Source organism: Prionailurus bengalensis, chromosome E4, assembly GCF_016509475.1.
Source record: "Prionailurus bengalensis isolate Pbe53 chromosome E4, Fcat_Pben_1.1_paternal_pri, whole genome shotgun sequence".
Taxonomy (NCBI): domain Eukaryota; kingdom Metazoa; phylum Chordata; class Mammalia; order Carnivora; family Felidae; genus Prionailurus; species Prionailurus bengalensis.
The window spans coordinates 43428852-43452944 of record NC_057360.1 but is presented as its reverse complement, the minus strand read 5'-3'; the positions used below and the strand labels follow the sequence as shown (position 1 = coordinate 43452944).

The following is a 24093-nucleotide window of genomic DNA, read 5'->3' as shown; positions in this document are numbered from 1 at the left end:
ATCACGGACCTCACCCCCGCCCCAGCTCCGGCCTGGATGGGAGGCTGGGAGCCTGGCACGTTCTGGGTGGCCAGCCTCGAGGAGGACAGATAGGCCCACAGCCGCCCTGCCAGTGAACAGACGCTGCCCGCAGCCTCTGTTTGGAATGCAGGAAGCAGGCGGGGAAGGCCTTCCGGGAGCCAGCCGAGCTGACCCACAGGAAGCATGGTCAGGAGGTGAAGTGTCTGGGGCTCAGGGGGGCCTCTGCTCTCTGGACAGATGCACCATTTACCCCTGCAGGGTCCCACCTGATGGAACTGTCCTAGAGTGAGGGCCACATGCTGTCCAGGCCTGCTCTCCGAAATTCTCTGCCGCTCGGAGTATGGAAGAAACCCCAGCTCTCCCACCTACCAGCACCGTGACCTGGGAAGACCCCCCCATGCCTCAGTTTCCTTGTCCGCTAAGTGGAGAGAATACCTAATCCCCGATCCAACCGCCAAGAAGCTTGCCAGACTTAACTTTCTTGGCTACTTTCTGACAATATCACTCTCCTCTTTAAAATCCTTCAAAATAACATTGCCCTCAGACAAAAGTCCAAACTCCAGGGCCCAGCCAACGAGGCCTCTTGTGTTTTGATCTGTCTCCTTCTGGAGTCTCGGCTCTCACCCCTCCCTGGAGGGTTATGGAGTTAACCCCCCATATGGAGGGTTGGTAAGACTGCTTCTCAACTCCAGTGTTGCTTTCCCTGGAAAGTCACATGTGACCGCACCTCCTTCCTTTAGGTAAAATGGGATGCTTCCTCCTTGTCGCTCCCATTCCAGCCTGTGAATATCTGTCCTTAGACTGTGGTGTCCTTCGGGACAAGAGCAGGGGCTCTGTGAGCTGTTTTCCCAGCATCTTACACAGCGTAAGGAACCTACAAGGTGCTCAGTCCGTGTTCGTGGAGTGAATGAGCCCATCGGGCCACTGCACCCCAATGGCCTGTTTCAAGCTCTTCCCTCTGCAGCTATAATGGGGACGAGGCCCATTGTCCTCCCTCCACCCCCCAAGGTCCCCTTGAACCTCCAGGGTGCTCTCTCTGTGTGAGGCATATGTGATTCTCTTCCTACATCCAGCCCAACCAAGGCCCTGATTCTAAGTGGTTCTTCTCATCAGGCCAGCTCTACTCTAAGCAGGTAGGCCTCGAGCACAATGGGGGTGAGCCTGGCCCTGCCCTCCTTCTGGGCACACCAAAGCGAGCCCTTCGGCCCAATCAACCAGCCCTAGTCCCCCGGGACGTCGCTCCTCCTTGGTTCTCCTGACTCTCAGTGGGAACTGGAACACGGGCAGGACTGGTGGGCCAGGGACTAGGGAAAGCCAGGGAAACGCGCACATCTTCAAGGCCTGACAGAGGCGCAGACTCGTCCACGAGGCCCTCTGCGACGGTCCTCCCTTCTCCTCCAAACGGAAAGCCCACTGGCCCCAGCCTGCGGCATGCCAGCCGTCCCCAAGCAGAGCACTTGGCACCCTGTACTGTTCCTGTTCACCTGTCTGCTTCTCCAGTTTGCCTGTGAGTTGTTAGGGCAAGGACTGGGTCTGACTCGTCATTTCATCCCCGGGGCCTGGCACTGAGTGAGCCCTCAAACGATCGGTGAGGGAGTACCTGGAAGGTGTGAGTTCTGAGTTCTAGGGGCTGTTCAGAGACAAGAGAACAGCCAGGAACAGCCAGGAGACTGTCCGTTGCTCACTGGCCTCGAGGCCTCAGCTGTAACCGAACCTTCCTTCTCTGGCCCTCCACTGATGGCAGTGGTGGGGGCCAGGGGGCCGCTGAGGCATGGGGGGAAGCTGCCTGCCCCACGACAACTCCCTCAGTGAGGTTTGCAGAGGTCTCTACTTGGGCTGATAACCCACCATGATGGCTAGACTGGTGATGGAGAAAGTCCTAAGTGGGGGGGCGGTTCCAACCAAACACCATCGATTGGGGCCTACAGGGCTTGTGGGGAAGGGGGGATGACAGGGCCTGGACCCTCTTCATGGGTTCCCATCCCTCAGGGGCAGACTCCCAGTGCCTCACAGGTCAGGTGCATTATCCAGGATCAGACCTTGACCTTGACCCCTCCTGACCCCCTGACTGTCCACTTCTAGCCCCTCTGTGTGGGCCCCACGCCAACCCTGCTGATATTCACTCTCTGTTGCTCTCTTTGGCTTCTTACGGTTCAAGGAATGGAGGCTCATGTATCATCTTCTCGTATTTTCTTTTTGACCCTTTTTGAGACCCAGCTAAGTCTAGTCTGCAATCTTTAGGGAGGCTCTGAATTTGCAAGTGATACAATGGGACAAGGTGCCCTTCTGCCAGTTCTAGTCCTGGCAGAACATCCCAGACCAGAGGCTACAGCAAGGGGCAGTGTAGGCAAGACCTGTCCCCACATTGTCCTGCTTCGAGACCGGGCCCGCCTCCCCTGCCAGGTGAGAAGCCCGCTCCTTTCAGCAGGCTCCATTAAAGACCCTCAAGGATGGGGTGCCTGGGTGGCTCAGTCGGTTGAGCATCCAACTTCGGCTCAGGTCATGATCGCACGGTTTGTGGGTTCGAGCCCTGCGTCGGGCTCTGTGCTGACAGCTCGGAGCCTGGAGCCTGCTTCTGATTCTGTGTCCCCCTCTCTCTCTGCCCCTCCCCTGCTCATGCTCCGTCTCTCAAAAATAAATAAATGTAAATAAAATAAAATAAAGACCCTTAAGGAAGGTCCCTCAGGCACCTAGCCCAGCATTTTCATTTTTTTGTTGTTTTTGTTTTGTTTTTTTAGATTTAATTTTTAAGCAATCTCTATACTCAACATGGGGCTTGAACACACAACCCTGAGATCGAGAGTTGCATGCTCCACCGACTGGGCCAGGCGGCCCCAGTCTAGTGTTTTCAAAATCCCAAGGTCTGGAACCTTTCCTACAGTCCCAAAGGAAACAGCTCACACCTGTGTCCTCTGCATTTGCTGAAGTTTAGAGGCCGGTGCCCACCAGCTTCCACACGATAAAAAGGAGGAGAAATAAGGCCTATCAAGTTCACCCACCCTGTCCCTCATCCACGGAAGAAGCCCAGCTTTCACGGTGGTCTGTCACGGGATCTTTGTTAACATCAAGCGCTAGCATCCCTGGGGACCTCTCAGTCTCAGGAGCAGGGAGGGCAGGAGGGGAGGCTTTCCCAGCATCTCTCGACTCTGTTCCTATTTATATTCCACTCCCAGTCGCGCCCCATCCCCCACCCCCAGTCTGGCCCACATTCCAACAGGACCCCCGGCCAATGTTTCCCAACCTTTAGGGCAAGCTGGCCTCCTCACATTCAGCAGGGTTTCCCTCCCACCAGGCTGGGCCCAGGCGGCCCCCTCTGCCCAGACCTCCTCCCACCCCTCCCCGCTTCCAAGGCGCCCTCCGAACATCCCACAGTTGTTCAGCTTATCCTCTACATGCCCCCATCAGTGGCCCCTGCTGCCTGGAGCTCAGGCTCCCCCACTGGTTTCTCCTCGACACTAGCTCCTTCCACAAGTACCTGCTCCGGGCCAGGCACGGTCCCAGGCTCCACGCCCCGTCTTCCCCTCCCTCAGCCTCCCGGCTCTCCTCCTGCTTCTCTCTGCCCCTTGCGTCTGTCAGATTCACTTCCCTCTACCTGTCCCTCAGTGCCCGGGCTCCTCCGGCCCTCTGTTCTTCCCCTCCACACACTTTCCTGGTGACCTCATGCTCTCCCGTGGTGGAAACCACCAGCCACGTGCTGATGACTCCCAGACCCACAGCTCCGGCCCCAGCAAGCCCCAGAGCCTCAGTGCTACCTGTAGATCTGACCGCCTGCCGGGCCACCGCCGGCTGGATGTCCCCCCACCAGGGTCTGAAATACTAGAATAAACCTCACTGGGCCCGGATGTAGCAAATAGTTTGAGATGTGTTGTTAAGTGGAAAGGGCAGATGTGTACCACTGGTAAAGCTGTGTGTGTGCTAGATAGGCACGTGTCATACGTATACACTTACACGTGTGGACTTGTAAATACGAACACTAGATACAGTCCAGAAAGATGCAGGTTAAAATGCCAACGGGAGTGAGCTCAGGGTGGCAGACTGTCGCATCTTCTTTTTGCTTATTCGCATCTTCCAATACTTCCACAATGGCCATTCATTGCTTATGTTAAAAGAAGCAACACTTCTTTTAAAATAAAAAGAAAGTATTTTTAGATTGAGATTCCGAAACTGTTTAGTGCAAGCCTTGGGAGGGCTATAATTATCTGGAACAGGGATTGGCCAACTTTTTCTGTAAAAGGCCAGAGAGTCAATATTTTAAGCTTTGGGGGTCATATGGTCTCTGCGGCAGTCACACAACCCTCCCCCCCCCCGCCCCCGCCTTGTAGAAAAGTATCCAGAGATGGGGCGCCTGGGTGGCTCAGTCGGTTAAGTGTCCGACTTCAGCTCAGGTCATGATCTCACGGTTCGTGGGTCGGAGCCCCGCATCGGGCTCTGGGCTGACAACTCAGAGCCTGGAGCCTGCTTCAGATTCTGTGTCTCCCTCTCTCTCTGCCCCTCCCCTGGCTTGCGATCTGTCTCTCTCAAAAATAAATGTACATTTAAAAAAAAATTTTTTTTTAAATACCCAGAGACCAGATGTAACCAAGTGAGTGTGGCTGCATTCCAGTAAACTTTGACTCGTGGACAGTAAAACTTGAATTTTATATAAGTCTCCATGTCTTCGAATATTATTTTCTTCTTCTGACTCTTCCCCAACCATTTAAAACCGTAGAAACCATTCTTAGCTCACATGCCATACTGCAACAGGCTGGACCCGGCTGAGAGCCAAGTCCCTTGTCCCCGAGCGTCCAGTGCCTGTGTGACACTTGAATCCAGCACCCCCTGCTTTGAGAGTTTTTTTTTTCCCTCATTATCTGACTGTGGGGAGGCCTTCCAGGGTTTCCTGGTTCATCTGAGCCGTGGCAGGGACCAGGTCCGCAGGCCTCCACTGGGGAAGCCCCTGTCCGTGCTCCAGAGTTTAAAAGAACGGCAGAGAGAGTGTCCCTCCTGGAGTCTCAGAGTACAGCTCACCTGATCAGCACGACCGGCAAAAGCTGGAACCACAAACCAGCAGTCTTGCATGGAGCTTTAGAAATCCCTTGATCTGTGCCCTCATTTTTCAGGCGAAGGCAAGACTCAGGGGAATGGGCTGCCCAAGACCACTCAGGCTGAAGAGGCCGAGCTGAGACCAGAACTGAGGGCCTGTGACTGTAAATGCAATGCCCTTTTTGCTCCCTCAGGGACCGCAAGGACCTGCCCAGAGAGAGTTCTCTCCGCACAGGGCAATATCACCTAGACAATCATCAGCCCACCCAAGGACCCGCTTGCCTAGGGAAGAAGCCATGTCAGGTATGGCCTCAGCCCAGAACACGGCACCCAGCCCAGCCACATGGAGGGTACCCGCTGGGCTCCGTACCAGGAACAGGGAGGGGCTCTGGGACCCCTCGTCTGGCCTCATCCCAGAGGTGGTCTGGAGACCCAGCACAGCTGACGTTACGAGGGATACCCTCCGGCACAGGACCTACCTCCTACCTGCTTCCAGGCACCGAACCCTGCCACAGACACGGGGAAGGACCCAAACCGGTCACCCAGCAAGGGTCTCCTCTGCTGGATGGCTGGGGCCAGGGGAGAGAAGCAGCCCCGGTTCCTGAAGGGACCCCCAGAGGCAAGAAAGGGTGGGTTTCTTTAGGGAGGCAAGACGTAAGGACAGAAACCATTCTGGAGTTCTGCTGGAACTTACCACGATAACAGTAAAAATGCAGAAGGTGCCTGGAATGAGGGAGGGTGGAAATGGCTTAGGAATACTGCCCTTCTGGATTTGAGGCCTAAGCCCTGGTTTCTACAGGGGCCATGCAGAGGCCAGGCTACCGAGAACTGCTACGTGTGTCCCAGTGACTCCGCTGGCCACCGCTCCTCGATGACGACACGAGGCGAGGCAAAAAGCTAGGAGTGCTGTGGCCACGACCTCACGGACATCCTCGTAACCACACGAGGTAATACTGTGACTCTCCCTGTTTTCTAGATGAGGACACTGAACCTTGGGTGAACAAGTCCCTTCACCTAGACCCACCGCTCACTGAACAGCAGGGGCAGGATTTGAACGAACCTCAAAGTCTGTAAAATGCCCCCACCCATGCAGGACATTAGACGGGCACTTGTAAAGAACGAGTGAAGGCATCAGCCGTTACGGAGTCCTCTTGTCTGTCCCCCGGCCCCCCCCCCCCCGGCCCCCCCTAATTCCAGGGAAGACCTGAACGTCGGTAGGTGCGGTGGCAGCACAGGGTGAACCATCCGCGGTTCCGAGAAAGAGGCTCTCACCACCGTCCCTTCAGAAGTTCTGGCCAGTGTCTCCGCCACCAGGGTGCCCCGTCTCAGCGGGGACACTCATGCCTGCAGGGAGCTTCAGGACCCTTTTTGGTTGTAAGCTAAACCTCTTCCTTGCCTGCCCACCCCTCCCCCTCTGCAGACGAAACTGGGAAGATTTCAGAAGCAGATGGGCTCTCCTTCAGACAGGAGTTCTGGCTGAGATGCGCCTACAGCTTCCCTTCTTCCTTCATCTGCTGCCGCACCACTGGCCAGCTCCTGCCGGGCCCGGCCCCCAGCTCTGGGGCGACCCCCGGGACCCCAGCCCCCTGCCCCAACGGCCAGAAGCCCAGCCTCAGCGCTGGGTTCTGTGGGCGTGCACGCCGCTGTGGGGACCAGGACGAGACAAGACTAACCGTGGCGTGTTCCCACCCCCGGGACATGGCAGAGTGCCCACTCAGCAGCTCACGCCAGGAGGGCAAAGGCAAAGGGTCCAGGGTGGGGGAGAGAAGGGGTTAGGGCAGGACACAGGGCTAGAGAAGAGAAATGTGACTTGTTCCCAACGAGGTAAAGCTGATCAGGTGAGTTTGGACCCAGGCCAGCCACTCCCTCATGGACAACAGAGCCAAACAGGGACCGTAATTAATTAAGTAGTGAGCAAGGGTCTCCTTACCCCAGGAAATGGAGGCCCCGCCAGAGGCCTGTCAGAGCAGGAGGCTGTTGGTTTTCCAGCTTCCGGTGCCCCCCTCACTCATGCTGGGAACTAGAGGGCGGAGTCCCTACCACACAGACTCCTGGTCCCCTCCTGGCAGGTTTCCATCCAACCCTTTCCCAACCTGCAAGAGCAGAAACGATGTGCAGGGCCCAGCCTGCTGGAATTAGGAAAGCCTGCCTCAGTCTCTACCCCAGAGCCAGGCATGGTGTGATAACCAGGAAATTTCCTTCCCAAATAACCTTCCACGGTACAGCTAGCAGTCATTTAACATCTGCTGCGTGCCAGGCACTAGGAGTTGTTTTATTTAACTCATGTGACAATCCTCCTTACGATGAGCCCCATTTCACAGATGAGGACACTGAGGCTGAGAGAAGCTCAGGAGTTTGCTGGGGAGAGGGGAGTCACACAGCTTGTATGTTCTGGAGCCGGAGTCCAACAAGACCCTGGGTTTGCCCTCCCGTGTAGGTCTCAAACTCAGGGAGGAAAGGAATCGGGAGGGATAGACGGACATGCCGGACAAAAATCCCAGACAGGGTGACCCCCGAAAGAAGAGGCATGGCTGGGGTAGCAGTTGAGGAGACAAGCCAGGCTCCACCCTACAGCATGGGGCGCGTTTGCCTGGGCCCGGCCGGCCGACGACAGAGTCTGGGTCTACAGAGAAAACAAGTACAGCCGTAAAGGCAGCTCCACGTCCCCTGGGCCCTGGGGGGTGGCTTCCAGGGCAGGCGGCTGGATCCCAGGAGATCTCAGACCAAGAACCCACTTGTTCCTCAGATCTGGTGCCTTCTCTCCTGCGACCCGTGGAGAAGCCTGGCTCTGCCTGGCACAGGACAAGCAGGGGGGCCTCATTTACTCGGAGCACCACACCCATCCTTCCTTCTCCTGAGGACTGACGTCAAACGAGAGAACCCCCAGAGTGGGCTGGGATCTCCCTTGATGGGGCAGGGACTGCGAGCAGGGAGCTCGGGGTCGGACGAAAGAAGGCTGGATCCCACTTATGCGGGCCTCTGGGAAAGTTGGCCCCTCAGACTCTCTGTTTCCTTGCCTGTAAAACAGGGCTAGTAATGCCTACTTTATAAAGCCGGGTAAGACACTGCTTGGCACCCAGTAGATAGTCTATAAATGGGAGCCATCAAGGCATTCAGAAATCGGATGTAACTACTGAAGTCTACTCTGGTTCCGGGAAGCCCCGTGAATATGGGAAGAACAAAGGCTCCAGGCTCCTGGAAGGGCATGGGCAGACAGCAGGGAGAGTCCCAGAACCCTAATGGGCGGTGAGGTTGCAGGGGTGGGGGGAGGTCTGCCTCACAGGTTCATCAGTCCAAACAGGAGGTGGCTGGGACAGAGTAATCCGAGACAGTAGCTTTGCTGTGGCAAGGTGACCCTCTCTCCAGAGCGCCTTCAAGATGCAGACCCAAACCCAGAAGCCAGTGTTGCCTGGGCCCATCCTTGCCTCCCCTCCACCCTCAGCAATTTTCCCAGCCCCCTCCCAAGGCCACACTAAAGGTAGGGGCTCTCCCAGGGCCGGCAGTGCCTGTCAGCCCGTCCTCCCAGCATCCTGGAGGCCTCTGCTCCCTCAGGCCAGCGTCCTGGAATGTGCCGTGTGCCCATGCCCAGTGGAAAACGCCACCGAACATGCCGTATCTCACAGGGTACTGACCAGGAGGGGCAAGCTGGTGTTGGTAGTGAGTCACAGCGCCCAGGCCGCAGCTGGGGAACTGCTGAGGGTTAGGCTGGGGGGAGGGAGGAGATTCGGGGGGAGCTGACCTCCCCCCAGTCCTCACACCACCCTAACTTTGCAGGCCCCCCACCTTCCCCCCCCTCCTCCCCACCGCCTCCCTGTCAGGAAAGGGTTTGGAGAGCCTTAAAGAGGCCACTGGTGCCTAGGGGTGTGCTGACCCCACAGCACAGAAAATCAGTCACTGTCTCAACAGCCGGAGGCCCACAGGGCCTGCAGACAGCTCCAGGGAACCCCTGCCATGAACAGGGAGAGGGGAGAGGCTTCCAGCCCATTCCCGATTTCAGATCCCCGATCCTCTCCCTCCAACCCCCCCCCCCCATACAGCAGAATCCTCCAGCCACATAGCGCAACAGGCCGCCCGCCCTTCCCCACCGCTGTATTATTAACCCTTCGCCCACGACTGCTGCGGGGTGGGGGCCGCTGCCCCCGTGGTCTCCCTGGTGGGCAGAGAAGAGGCAGCAATCCCCAGAGGCCCCAATCCATCCCCCTCTCCCCAGCGCTGGAACCTGCAGGGCTTCGCGTGTCCTTCCACCTTCACCCCAGGGCTCTGGTCTCCCACCCTCCAGCCTGCCACTCTGGAAAGTTCACCGGAGCCCAGAAAGCCCTTCAAGGCGCGATCTGGCCCCACATTCGCGGGTTCTCCCGTCACCCGGAGACTCCTGACCCTTGCCCTTTCCAGAAGGAAGGGCGACTAGAAAGCGCCAGGTCGGAGCCTGGGTGGAAAACTTTGCTTCCTAGGGTTCTGACCGGAGCCCGGGGGCCAAAGTGAGTCCCGGCGGAGACTCCCTGGGTGGGGGGTGGGGGAAAGCTGCGGCTGCAAAATAGCGCACCTGGAACTTGGGAGGGGGCCGCACGGGGCATCACCCACCCCCAGCACACTGGCCCCTACGCCTCGTGATCTCGGATCTCCCCGCGGCGCTCCGGCATTTCCCTCCAACCTCTCGCCCCAGGGCAAAAGCAGACCGGCGCCTTTAAGAGCCGCTCCGCTTACCTTTGCTCGGTTTACCCGGCGCCGCGGTGCCCCCTCCTCCGACCGCCCCCTTCCTCCCCCGGCGCGCCGCCCGCCCAGCTCTCCGGACACGGCGCGTCGCCCGCGGGACTCACCGCGCGTGTCCTGGGGGCCGCGGCGCGCCGGGTCCCGCCCGCGACGGCCGGGGTGCCGCGGGGCTGGGCGCCGTGCCCTGCGCCCTGCTGGGGTCCCTGCCCGGGCGCGGGGCTGCTTTCCCTGCTCCGGAAAGGTGAGCGGCTCCCCAGAGGAGCCGCAACCTGAGCTGGAGGAGGAGGAGGAGGAGGGAGAAGGGGAGGGGAAGGGAGGGTTGGAGGAAGGTGGGGAAAAGGAGGGAGGGGGAGGAGGAGGAGGAGGAGGAAGGGAAAAACCCGGCCCCCGCCAGAGTTTTTCACGTGTACAAGTTGACTCCTCCCCCGTGCCTCCCGCCCTGCCCACAGCCGCTGCCAATCCCCAGGGCTCCCTCTGCCCGAGTGCCCACCCCTTTCTCCCACTCTGGGAACCAGGGTCCAAGTGCTTCTTCCGGTTTCGTTCCTTAGGCCTGGCCCCTGCCAGCCCTCTGGGGCTGGCCCGGTTAACCCCGACTAGGCGATGAGACCCTCTGGACTGGAGCACCCCAGGACTGGGGCCAGACCACCACGGGTGATTTGCTGACAGTGCTTTTCTGGAAAGGTAGCTTTCCCACCGAGGCTGATCCTGGATCCCAGCCCCTGGCACCCCAGGAGCTAATGTGCAAAGACTGATCCTGTTGGCTACGTTTGCCTTTTGCGTTCTTGGCAACAGTAGCCCTAGGGCTCTCCCTCCGGTGGGACTTGTCACTAACGTTTTGGGACAAAACTCCCACCTGGTTTCCCCACCTCTCCAGGGCCTGAATGAAGCTGCCCTACTAGTCATCACCGCCACTTCCTACCCGGGAGGGTAATTCAGTTTGTCCTTTTGGAATGAAACTCTGCAGGCCGACTGAGATTCATCCAGGAACCCTTACAGAATAGCCAGTGCCGGGTCCCGCTTTCATTTTACAGAAGGGGAAACTGAGGCCCAGAAAGGTGATTGGACTGGCCTACAGTTCCACAAAGAGTCAGAGACAAACCATGATTGGGACTCAAGCCAATGACCACACCATCTAACTTCAGGGATCGAAGGAAAACTGAGATGGAGTGAAGGGCACACCTGTCCCACCCGGGCCCTGCCCAGCCCTGCTTCCTTGCGGGGGCTATCAGAGAGCAGGTGGTACCTCAGACCGTAGGGGCACCGAATCAGAGAGATCTGTGTCCTCCGCCTTGCCAGTGGGCGTGGCCTTTACAGTCTGGGGGTCTTCACGGGGGGGGGGGGGGGGGGCTCTTGAGGAGGGTGGTCCACAGTGTGGATGTGTTTCCTTTCTGGAGGACATGGGCCTACCCACCGTCTGCCCCCCAACACCTGCCCGCATCCAGCCGGCAACACGGATCTCTCCAGACTCCACGGGGGCTGGAGATGGCAGAAAGAAGGAAGACCCTGGGCCCTTGCAGTAGAGTGACTTGTGGGTCGTCAGCGGGGGCACACCACAAAGGGCGTCCCAACTCTGCCACCTGTTTTCTCTGCCAGGGCATGAGATTTCCTGGGCACGCGCACTTTAGGAAGAGAAAACTGCCTGGTGCCGAAGGGGTGCAAAAAGTGGATGGATCCATAGCCTCCAGGCTATGGGAACAGCCAGCTGCCTGGCTCCATAATCCATGTGTATGATAACACAGGGGGCAGAGAGGCCATGCAGAGGCAGGGAAGGGACAGGGAGGGCAGGGGAGAGGGCTATGGCTAAAGAACTGTGCATACTGGAGGGTTCAAGAGAACGGGGCCAAGCTAGAGTTTCAAGGAACCAGGGGAATGGATGGGGTGGAGAGGTTTCAACCAAAGTTTTCTGAACATTTCTTATATGCCAAATAATAGCCGGAATTCCGGGCACCAAAGATGGATGGAACACAGGCCCTGCCCTCCGGGAGCTCGCGATCTACTGGGACAGGTAAGAAGCGACAGGGTGTTGTCTCTCTAACCCAGGTTAGAGCTGCGGCTGCCTGGAGAGTTTGTTTTGCTGCTTGAGCTGAAGGTCCAGGGATGAGAGGACAGTGGAAGGCAGGAGGGGGGTTCCGTTTTCTCAGGAAGGGTACCACCTGTGCAGACTTCAGGGGTGAGAGGCCAGAGCTTAGAGTTGCCGGGGCTAGAGGTGATGTGCTAGGAGGAGGCAGGTGCTGGGTTCTGAAGACCCTCCTAACATTCGCCCTGTCCCGAAACTACAGGGCAAAGTGGAACATGTCAGAGGAAAGAGAAATCACCAGGTCTGTGATACAGGATGATCCCTTGGACAGCCAAGTGGAGGCTTGACAGTGGGACAAAATCTGGAGGTAGAACCCCCAATTTGCAGGCTGATCCTGACGATGAACGTCGCAGGCTTCGACTGGGGCAGTGGCAGCAGGGACAGAGGAGGGGGCTGACTTGAGAGACGGTTTGGGAGCCAGGATCATGGAATTTTGTGCCTATTTGAGTCTAGGAGATAAGGGAGCAAAGAATGTCAAGGTTGGAGCCCCTGGTGTGATAGACCAAGCTAGAAGCTTCTTCGGGTTGCCTTGATTCATACAACCTCCTTTTATTGGTTGTGTGACCTTGGGCAAATGACAACCTTCCGGAGCCTCGTTTTGCAATCTGTAAAACAAAGATACTGAAATCGATCTTGCGTGGTCATTGTATATATTAAAGATAATGTATGCCAAAGCGTAGGGCTTAACTCGTAACAAGAATTCAATAAATAGTAGATGTAATTATGATTGTTTCTCCTTTCCACAAACATTTGTTGAGCACCTGATATGTACCACGGATTGTCCTAGATCTTTGGGACGTAAGTCTCATTCCCTGGTCACGTGTAGCTCACCATCTAGTGGGAGAGAGCTATGCAGAGGATAGCCATATAGCCAAGCAATACGGGCTGGTATGGGCTGGGGCAGAGGAGGAAACTGTGCCCAAAGAATCAAGGACAACTTCACCGAGGAGAGATGACAGCTTAAACCACGTAGGGCCAGCTATCGGCTCAGAGGCCATCATATCGCCCCCGTCTCCCAGACATGGGATTGTGTTTCAGAATCTGAAATGTTCCGTTTTGAAGGCATTTGACATGCTCCTCGGGGTTGGGAGAAGGGGGTGGACTACAGATGAGTGTCTATATGGACCCAGGGAGTGGTACGTAGAACCTTGGCAACCCCAGGGCAGGGCATGAGCAGATGGGCAGATAGAAGAGGGGGACCAGGTAAGCGTGAACGTGGGCACGTGGCTGGAGCTTGCTAGCCGGGTAGGAGCCTATATGTGTGTGCACTTGGGCTGTCCTGATTTTTCTGCTCCCTGTCTGTACCCTTCTAAAAATTCCCCGCAAAACCATTTGGTGTCCTCAGCCTGCCTCCCATGCCAATTTTCTTTCCATCCCTCTCTTAACGAGCCCAGCTTGGTAGAAGCCGCGCTCCCTGGTCCTCCACTAAGGAAGGACTGCTGCCTTGCTGTCCCACCAAGCAAGACTCTGGGCTTTCCAGCTAGATGGACTGTTACATCTCCGATTTCCCCATCTGTGACATGGAGATAGTAACAGTCCCCTTCTCGTGGAGCCGTTGTGAGGTTTCAATGTGACGTGAACTTGGCGGACAGGGGATGCTTATTTCCCTTCTCTGCCCAGTAACTGCCTCCTTGCAGAGGGTCAGACGAGACTGTCAGCTGGGGATGTCCCCTGGCACGCCGGCCTCTGGGGCCCCACGCTATAGGCCTTCCCCTCTGCTAGCCTAAATGGCATCCCTGGGTGGCCCTGGTCACCCTAGGGTGTAGTGCTGGCAGGATGACAATGGGGGCCCAGCAGCGGCCCAGCCCACTCTCCCACTCCAATCCTGTCTCTCCTCCCTGCTGCCGATCACATGCCACTGCTCTGCAGATAGGACAGGCGTCCCTGGGCGCCCGAGGGCTGGCGGGGAAGCTGGAAACAGCTCTCCCTCACAGACTGTGTGGGCAGTGCATTCGAATAGCTTCTGAAAAACCAAAGTTCAAGCCCGCCCTACTTTCCCCTGGGAGGCTCAGCATCCAGACAGGGAGACCAGCCAACGGAGAATCTCCTTTCTGCAAGTTGCTGCAAACTCTCCTCCCTTCTGGTGCTACCCACACATGCGACACCGTCTCCAAAAGCACTGCACGGACACTTGGGAGGCCCGGAGACCCGACTCCGCCGCTAAGGTGCCAAGAGCCGTTTCGTTTATCTGGGCCTCAGTTTGCCTCCTCTGCATAATGGGGAATAATGTGAGTGCTGCCGCTCCGGAGGGTTAAATGAGAGTGTGAATGCGGAAGTTTACTTTGTGAAAACACCTGCCTGTGTGTGAGATCATTAGTGTTTGGCCAAAGAGACCTTCTTAGGGTTCTCAGGAGACAAGTGAAGACCAGAGAAATGGGAAACTCAGAACAGAGAGAAGTCTTCCCCAAGGACGTCTGTGACCTCAGCAGGAGGAGGGAGAATGGCAACACGGAGCTTGGCCCATGGGCCACCCCGCTGTGGGCTAGCTCCTTACGAGTGTGTGAGTCCGTAGGGGCGGCAGGACGTGGCCTTGCTCAGCCGATGCTTACTCCTCCCCTGAAGAAACTCAGACCATTGTTTTCCAGTGACTTATGGAGAGTGAGGGTGATTAGGGTCAGTGTCATTTACCTGGTTCCAGTATGATGCCACTACAGAGCCCGGGAGCTGCCACTTTGTCACTGCACCAAGCATCACGTCCTCTCCTCACTGCTTGTGCTAAATGCACGGGCACGCATGTACTCGTGTGTGTGTGTGAACACACACACACACACACACACGCACACACACCCCATGCACAACCACTCCAGACTTCCGATGGAACAACAGCTGCGTCCCCAGAAGGTTCTAGAACAGGGTAGGCATGTAAACAGAGTAAGCCAATCACAGCCCTGTTGACCCTAGCAACCATCAACCCGATTAGAACCCCCACCCCCACCCCGAGTCCGGCAGTGCCTCCCAAACACACCATATACACACACAACCTTCAGGTTGCTGCATTGCCATGGCAACGAAACCATCACACAAAGCAGGGAAAATGGGAAAGTGGCCCTTAGCAACAAGACTGGACCAGTCATTGGGGTGAGCACGCCAGCAGCACTGGCTAGCGTGAGGTCACGATGCGGAGAGGGTCCCCATGCAGGGAGGGGAGGAAAAGAGGGCTGGTGTGTCTGGACCTTCGAAGCCCAGTTTTTAGCCCTGGGCCTCCGCTTGCTCACCTTTGACCTGTAGGGTCACAGACGCCTACTTGTATTTTAGTGTATCCTCAGTGTGTGCCTGTATTATCGCGTTGCAATTACTTTTTAACCAATAAACAAGGATAGGAACTATAGATGATCTTTTCAGAAAACCTCCAGAATGTTGAGACTCCTAGGGAAAAGAAGACTTCCCATTGATCCTCAGAGAGACCCTAAAATCCAGCTCGTGAGTTCCTCGTAGAGTTGGGCCTCGATTCAGTTTGAAAACATTTCCTTGGTATCTACCCTGTGCCAGGCAGCGATGCTGACTTCAGCCGTGGCCGGGTGGGCTGGGCGGGGCCTGCAGAACGTGTCGGTGGTGAGAGCGTCCTGGAGGTCTGTCGGGCGGGTCTGGAGCAGGTGCTTATACGGACAGCAGACTGCCTGGAGGAGATTTTGCTCCGGGCCAAGGGAGAGGGCTGAAGCTGGGACCCTGCGGGCCCCCTTGGCGAACTGGCTTCTGACGTCCATACCTCATCATCCTCCCTTCAGCCAGCTACCAGAGAGACCTTAATTCAAAGTGAAAATTTGACAATGCGCTCCTCTGCCCAGCTTCTTCCTCCCGTGGCTCACCAACAGCCTTGGGTCCCCTCCTTCAGAATCTGACGACAGCTGAGAGACTCCCTTCCTAGCATCCAAAACATACATGCCCAGCATTTTCCATTCATTTTGGGGAGCTATGGGCCTCTTCAAGCTCATTCATGGACTGGAATGGGGGGGAATAGCATGTGAAGGCCCGCGTGGCCAGCCTCTGCCTCCCTCATCAGCTCACTTGGCTTGCCCCACCCCCGCCCCCGGTATATAACAGGCCACACCAAACAATGTGCACTCCCCTTGCGGGCACCGCCATACTGGCCTGCTTCATGCCTTTGTGCCTGTGTTCCCACCAACTGGAGAGGCCTCTTCCTTCACCTGTTACCTGGTAAACTCCTATTCATGCTTCAAAACCCTGTTCAGGAGTCAACACCTCATAGTTTTTGATGCTGACCAGACAGGCTTGATCACTCCATGGTCTGAAGTACTCTCATTACCTGTCTCCCACTACATGGGGGATCTGTGTCTGTCTTCTTTATCGAGCTTTGAGTTTCCTGAGGCCACACACCACTTCTTAGCCTTTATGTCCCTAGTTCCTAGCATGTAATAGGTCTGGGGAACCAAAATAGCAGGACCAAGTTGGCAGAGGAAACAGAGCTGACAAAGGAGGAAAATAAGCAGACGGGAAGTTAGGACAGGAGCCAGGAGAAGAGAGGCTATCAAGGAGGAAAGAGGCATCAGAAGTTCGAGGTCAAAATGGTTAAGGACTGAAAGGCATCACTGAATTTGGCAACCAGGAAGCCGTTGGTAACCAGCAGCCCCGGTTTGCCGGGGACTCCCCCGGTTCTGGAATTGGAAGTCTTGAGTGAACGGTCATGGTTGGCCACCCTGCAGGTTGGTCATGGTTGGTGACCCTAACGAGGGCAGTGCTGGAAGAGAGATTGGGGCAGAAACCTGCCTGAGGCTGGCTGGAGGACCAATGGCAGATGCGGAAGGACGACCGGGGACAACTGGTGACCGACTGCAGAGCCAGTGTGCTGGGTCCGGGAGGGAGGGCAGCGGGAGCCTGAGGATGGCCCCAGCCTCCCAGCCTCTCTCTCCTGGTCCCACTGCCCTGCGGAGAAAGCAAACGAGGCTCGTGTCAAGAACATCGCGTGCCCCTTGACGACTTCCTCCTGAAGGGCTCCAGGGTCACTACCTCTATCGCCTGACTGACCCTCCCCACCACCTCAATGCCCACAGCACCAGTGGCCCTCTGTCCCTTGTATCTGTAGTATTTTGTCCTGTAGGCACAACAGATCCAGCTACTCCTGGTCGACTTTTCTTCTAAACTTTTATTTAAAATCTTCCTTTGGGGGGGCGCCTGGGTGGCTCGGTCGGTTAAGCAACCGACTTCGGCTCAGGTCATGATCTCACGGTTTGTGAGTTCGAGCCTCGTGTGGGGCTCGGTGCTGACAGCTCAGAGCCTGAAGCCTGCTTCGGATTCTGTCCTTCTCTATCCCTCTCCCTCTCTCTCTACCCCACCTCCCTGCTTGTGCTCTGTCTCTCTGTTGCTCTCAAAAATAATTTAAAAAAATTTTTTTAAATACTATAAAATCTTCTTTGGGGGCACCTGGGTGGCTCAGTCGCTTAAGGATCCAACTCATGATTTCCCCTCAGGTCATGATCTCATAGTCGTGAGTTGGAGCCTGTGGCAGGCTCTTTACTGAGCATGGATCCTGCCTGGGATTCTCTCTCTCTCTCTCTCTCTCTCTCTGCCCCTGCCCCCACGCCACTCTCTCTCTCTCTCAAAATAAACTTTTTAAAAAATAAAGATTCTTGCAAAAAATAAACATAAAAAATGATAAAAATCTTCTTTTAGTTTGCATTTCTTTAGTCCAACTAATTAAACTCTGAACTTCTTAAAGGCAGGGGTCCCGCGCTCCCTCCCTGCCTCTTCCTTTCCTCTCTCCCTCTTTCGGGAAACACTAATTAAGCACTGTTTATACAGTGGTCAAGGTGACAGGCACAGTTCCTACCCTCAGGTATCTCGGTCTGGGTTCAGGCCTCCGAAATGCGGAGAAGCTCATATCCCTGAGCAGCAGGAGACAGTCCACGCGGGGCTTCAGCGAGTCTGAAAGCCCATAACGTCATCCAGAGTAGAGACGTTCTAATGGACCCCGGTGCCGCGGAATAGTGTGTCCGGATCGGAACAACGCATTCATTAGGAGACACCCGAACTCTGTTTCTCCCAGTTAGATTAAAGAGGAAAGAGGGAGGAAAAACAAGAAGGAGGTTGCTCTTGATCGAACGAAGAAGCAATAGCCCCCCACAGCCGTGATCACAGGGCCCGCCTCCGTCGGCCGCCGGGACACCGTCTCATTAGCCAGGGTGCCCAGACACCGCACGCCCTGCTGGAGCCACCTCCTTGCCAAGTGCCTGCTCCATAATTAAACACAAAATCCCCGTCTCTTCAAGGCACTGGCTGCCCCTCCTGTGGGGGATAGGGAGGCAGTGGGGAGGGGCTGAGCGTGGGTGAGGCCTCCCTCTGGCCCTCTGGGGGAAGGGAAACCAGAGGGGTGTGGGTCGTGAATGGGGATCCCCGGGACCCTCCCCTGGGGAGGAGATGTGGGAAGCTCTCAGGGAAAGGAAGTGAAAGGGCATGGAGCGAGAGGAGGGACCCCGCCTTCTCCCTATCTGACACCAGGACGGACGGAGGGCAAATGGGCCACACGGGCCTTCTGCAGGGTTTCCGAGCTGGACTCTAGAAAGTGAGGTCCTAGAAAGAGGGGTGTTATAAAGTCTTTGCTCCGGGTTTGTCTGAGACCATCTCAGCGTCCACGCACCATACACACACACGCACACACACACCCACATTCCACATTTACACACCCACATATACACACACCCCCCTACATACACACATTCCCACCACACACACACACACACATACTCCACTGGTTTGTAACCAGAAGGGGGCTGACACGGATGGATTCTGGGGGGAGAGGCCTGGACAAGATGGACCCCAGAGACCCTAGTAGCCACAGTTGGAGTAAGGGGTGGGCTAGCAGACAGGCACAGGCCATTCCTAAAAATGTAACAAGATGCACGTAGGAGAAATCATTTGGTAGGCCTCTTAGGGTCAAGGTGAGCTCGCCTCATGCTCAAGACTGCTCCAGTGACAAGATGGCGGGTGGGAGGACTGAGCACTTTTGCTTTGCTATGTGGGGGGCACGAACTGACTGGGAAAGCCAGAGGGGCCGAGCCTGGCCCAGCGGTCCTTCTCTGCCCAATCCCACCCAAACCTTGGCTTCTCTGCTAAAATCACTTTGAACAAATATTGCGAAGATACCCTGATGAAGAGGTGCCACGTAATTGGCCTGCCCTGGGCACCCACATGTCTCCAGCCAAACACGATCTCCGGCTGAAGGGTAGAGAAGATGACACGGGGCTTCTGCCCCTACCCAAGTGTGGCTGCTCGGGGGCGCAGCATGAGGGTGGAGTAGAGGCAGAAAGGAGATTGGAGAGAAGACAGGTGCCTCGGGCGTGGGGATGGGGCGCCCACACCCTTCCAGAGTTATCCGGTCCCTCTGCCTCAGTGGCTTGGGCCTGAATGACCCGACGCTCCAAGCTCCAAGCCCCAGCTCCAGCAGCTGGATCCTGATGGGGGACAGAGCCACGGAGCACATCATTCTGCACAGGCAAGAAGGTGAGTTCATAGGGGGCAGAGACGGGGAGACCCAGAGGCCAGCGCCTCTGAAACCGAGGCATAGATAGAAAATGTGGACGCTATACGTGTGCAAGGCATTAAATGTCAAAGTGAGCAGCTGGACTGGTGGCCAGCACCCAGCTGCAGCACAGAGAACTAACTGCCCATCATCAGACAAGTGCACCCGTCTGGCCCCTGCCCCTCGCCCCTGGGGGTTACCCCGGCTCGGACTGACCCGACCACCACAGAACTGCCACCACCAATCTGGGAAGGAGGGAGAGGCGAGGACAGCCTTGCAGTGCTGACTCACAGTGCTGGCCTCTGAGGCTAGGCCGCCCTGAGAAATGCCTGGGCAGGCTGTGCCTACGGCCTGCTGGGACCAGCGGGGAGCCCTTTGTCACCACACCGGGTGAACCCAGCCCTGGAGTGGCAGCTAATTTCCTGGGGGCTCCTCCCAGACCAACTTCCCCTTTTCCTGCAGCCTGGGAGGGGCTGGGGCCCCAGAGCAGCCAGGTGTGGCCTAAGGGATGGGAGTGGGGCCTGGCAGATGGGAGGGGTCAGGAGGGATCTGGAACCAGAAGGAATCGGGACAGGCCCGGTGTTGGGGGTACAACCAGAAGAGGGAGAAAGGAGTAGGGAGCTTGGCTCACAATCCTTTTTCTCTGAGGTAAGCCCGTGACCAGAAGGGTGTGGATGACTGGGGCCTCCCAGGAGCACACCCTGTCTGAGTGATGGAGCAGATACCAGGCCTGCTCAGGTCGGACACACCCGAACGATCAGCTAGGTCCAGGGACCCTATACCTGAATGAACAGGTATGTCCAATCAAAATATATCTGAATATGTCGGGTACTATCAGGTGAAAATGTACCTGAGTGGCCAGGCAGTGGTGGCCACAGTGTGGCTGAGTGAACAGGCGTAACCGGGTACAATGCCTGGATCCACCAGGCTGCCCCCACTCACACTAGAGTCCCAAATGACCTGGGAAGAAAGACCCAATCCAGGGGACCGGCTGCTGCCGGTGAACAGCCCAGTCTCGCAGGTTGGTATCTAACAGTGCTCAGCACAGCCGGGAGAAGGAAAGGATCGGTGAACAGTCTGGAACTCACAGGCCTACTGTTTGCCCCGGGGCACTTGCCCACGGTCCCTCTGCGGTGTTGATAGGGCTCAGCATTTCTTCTCCAGGATCCCAGCCATTTGTGAACCCACAACTTCGCTCTTTGTTAAACAGCTGGTGACTGAGGCTGATCCAATATTTACTCCTGGAGAGAGGGCAAAGGGGCAGGCGTCACCCCAGGCAGCCCGAGGCGGCAGTTGGCTGGGTTCTGGGGGAGGGGCGATGAGAAGAAGGGAGAAGTTGCTGCGTTTTCTCAGGTACTGGAGGGTTTCTCAGGCCTTAGGTATCCCCGGACCCAACCATCTACTTCCTCTTCCTGCCATGGGCTGGGAGGGACTAGAAGGAAACTTTGGGACCAGTAGTAGATGAGGGGGCTCAGGGTTCTCTCCTTGAGATCAAGAAGGCACTGCCTTCTAGGGGCGCCTGGGTGGCTCAGTCGGTTAAGTGGCCGACTTCGGCTCAGGTCATGATCTCGCGGTCCGTGAGTTCGAGCCCCGCGTCAGGCTCTGTGCTGACAGCTCAGAGCCTGGAGCCTGTTTCAGATTCTGTGTCTCCCTCTCTCTCTCTCTGACCCTTCCCTGTTCATGCTCTGTCTCTATCTGTCTCAAAAATAAATAAACGTTAAAAAAAAAAAAAAAAAAAAGAAGGCACTGCCTTCTTGATCAGGTCCTGTCGCGGTACCCCGTTGGAGGCACCCATGGCAGGAGGCCTTCCTGTAGGAAGGGGACGCTTTTCCCTGGAAGGGGATGGGGACAAGGAAAGGAGGGGTGTTGGCCTGAGACCCCGCTGAGGAAGGAAAGCACGCGGCTGCCAGCATCAGGACCAGCAGCTGCCACGCACAGAAGAGATCGGGCCCACCGTGACTCTGTAGGAACCCCAAAACTTAGGGGGCGCCTGGGGGCTCAGTCAGTTACCCATCCAACTCTTGGCTTGGGCTCAAATCATGATCTCACAGTTTGTGGGCTTGAGCCCCGTGTCCGGCTCTGTGCCGGCCCTGCAGAGCCTCTTGGGATTCTTCTCTCCCCACCCCCCTCTCTTTCTGCCCCTCTCCTGCTCACGCTCTCTCTGTGTCTCTCAAAATAAACTTAAAAAATCATTTAAAATGTCTAGCACCCCTTAATACATGATCGTTCTTGGCAGGGGTGGCTTTACAGATACTCAGTCATGCAACGCACGGGGTTGGGCCCAGGTGGTCCCACACTCAGAAGGCCCCACGCTTGGTTTAATGCCTCACTGTTGCCTTCTTGAAATTCCTCATGCTCTTTAAACAAGGGGCCCTGCGGTTTTCATTTTGCTTTGGGTCCTGCAAATTATCTAACGAATCCTGCTTATTGGTTTGTGTTCAGTTCCCTGAATCCAGAAAGAATTGACCGTGCCCCGTGCCGGAACAAGCCTCCACCATTTCATCATTTCAGGAGTTTCTATGCCCACGAAGTTTCTCTGCAACAGAGGGTGGTCTCCGTGATGCCACCAGCCCCATTTGGTGTTAAGTGCCCCACAAGGTTGGGAGCCTCCACTCGTCCCAAATCACTTCCTCCAAGAATGCATGGCAGGGCCACGACACTTGCCGAGCCCCCCTCGGCACCCACTGGGGTGATGAGGGCTACAGGCCAGGGAAGAGACAGAGCTCTGAGTAACAAGGTCAGAAAACGACGACCCGGTTAGACACTCCAGACACGCTTGTCCCAGGACTGGAACCCGAGGCGGAGCCGGAGCCGGACCCGGAGCCGCCTCCTCCCTCCGACGCAGACTGCTCTGAGGCATCTGACCTCCACGGCGTCTGCCCCTTAGCTGTTTTTAGACTCCTGTTCCCAAGGGGCCCAGCCCGTTCGCTAAATTGGCAGTCTGGGCCCACCTACTGACCCCTGAGAAGCATTGCTGCAGGGGAAATGGAAACAGATAGGCTGGGAGGCTGCCTGTCTCTTCCTATTCGCTCTCAAAACAGGACTTGACCTGGGATCCTTTTACAAGGACACGGGAGTGGGTTGGGGAGGATGAGGGAGAAGACACTGGGAAGAGGAGTGTGGCATCCCACACTGCATGACGGGGGGGTGAGGAGTCATAAGCCCCCCCGCAAAGACCATGACATGCCAGAGCCAGGAGGGACCTCTGAGAAATAGATCAGAGAGGGAAGGTAAGTCACCCTAAGTCACAGAGCCAGGATTGGAAGTTGGGTCGCCTAATGGCAAGTCCGGGGGTCTTTCTGCCTCATCATTTGAATTCAAGATCAGAGACAAACTGGGAGAGTGGGGGACATGAGAGATGGAGAGGCTGTCTCCTTCCCATCCCCCTCCTTCCACACACACACACACACACACACACACACACGGTTCGAATTCCTCCTGGAGACTGGTGGGGACCCAGGTCTGGTAAAATGGGCTTGGAGTCAGGAGTCAGCAGGTATGTGCCCTCTGACCCTCCTATTGGCATGGCCTCTGAAATCTGAGTCTCCTGGCCTGGTAAGCCATGCTATGCTTCTGCCAAGGGCCCTTCTGCTAATGGCTGATCTGATGTGGCTACTATGTTTCTGAGTCCCCAGGCTGAGATTGCAGCACCTCTTCATGGGAAGTAAGGAACCTGGGGGATTCCCAGTCAGTGTGGCATTTCAAAGTTCATAACATTAACTGCTGATATTTAAGCACTTTCTATGTGCCAAGCACTGTTCTAAGAGCTTTTCGTGTATCAATTCGTCCAGTACTCAGACAGCCCTATGGAAATAGATATTATCATTGTCCTTATTTTATAGTTGAAACTGGAACAGAGAAGTCAAGTAAGTTGCCCAAGGTCACACAGCTAGTAAACATCAGAGCTGGGATTTGAAACTAGACAGCCTGGGAGTGTGTACCCTGTGTTCCTCCAGCCCTCCCCAAGTGAGTGCTACCCTTCGGGCTTCTAGGTCAGTGCTCCTGACAATATAATACCTGCTTGATTCCAGGAGTTTTTAGTTGGAAAAAGCTACATGTGTTTCTACCCACATATACATAAACCCCCCTGATTCAGCTCTCCTCCCCTCCTCTACCTGGGCACCAGGCATTTGCCCAACCAGTTGGCAAATCTGAAATTTGGGGGGCCTACCCCTCTCTCCCAAGCCCCTTTCCTGCCCCTCAGAACACCCCTTAAAGGCCTATGCTGCCACCTCCTGGCCACAAAGTGTTAAGACTAGCCCAGGGGTGTTTTTCAGGATTCTTCTCTGATGTCATCCTCTCCCAGGGCTATGTGACCATCTACATGCTGCTGACTCCCATATATATATAATCATTGAAGGTTTTGCAATCTTTATTGAGATGCAGTTGATGCATAACATTGTGCAAATCTGTGGTGTGCGAATGATGATGTGATATATGTATATGCTGTGAAATGATCACACATCCATGGCCTCGTAAAGTTATGGGTTTTTAAATTTTTTTTCAAGTTTTATCTATTATTTTGTGAAAGAGAGAGAGAGAGAGAGAAGAGAGCATGAGCAGGGGAGGGGCAGAGAGAGAAGGGGAGAGAGAGAATCCCAAGCAGGCTCCACACTGTCAGTGCAGAGCCTGATGTGAGGCTCGAACTCACAAACTGTGAGATCATGACCTAAACCGAAATCAAGAATCAGATTGCTTAACCTACAGAGTTACCCAGGCGCCCCCAGTTATAGGTTTTTAAATTTACTTAAAAATTTTTTTAACGTTTATTTATTTTTGAGAGACGGAG

General features: G+C 56.0%; 1 protein-coding gene across 1 annotated transcript in view; it reads right to left on the bottom strand.

The window, feature by feature from the left end:
* Window positions 1-24093, bottom strand: part of CDK18 (cyclin dependent kinase 18) — a 70835-nt gene that overhangs the window by 17375 nt on the left and 29367 nt on the right. Inside the window, exons 5-6 of the mRNA XM_043568056.1 lie at window positions 9861-10027; window positions 9748-9825 (exon numbers count right to left, since the gene is read on the bottom strand). Of these exons, the coding sequence (XP_043423991.1) occupies window positions 9748-9825; window positions 9861-10027 (245 nt within the window). The remainder of the gene's footprint in view (window positions 1-9747; window positions 9826-9860; window positions 10028-24093) is intronic.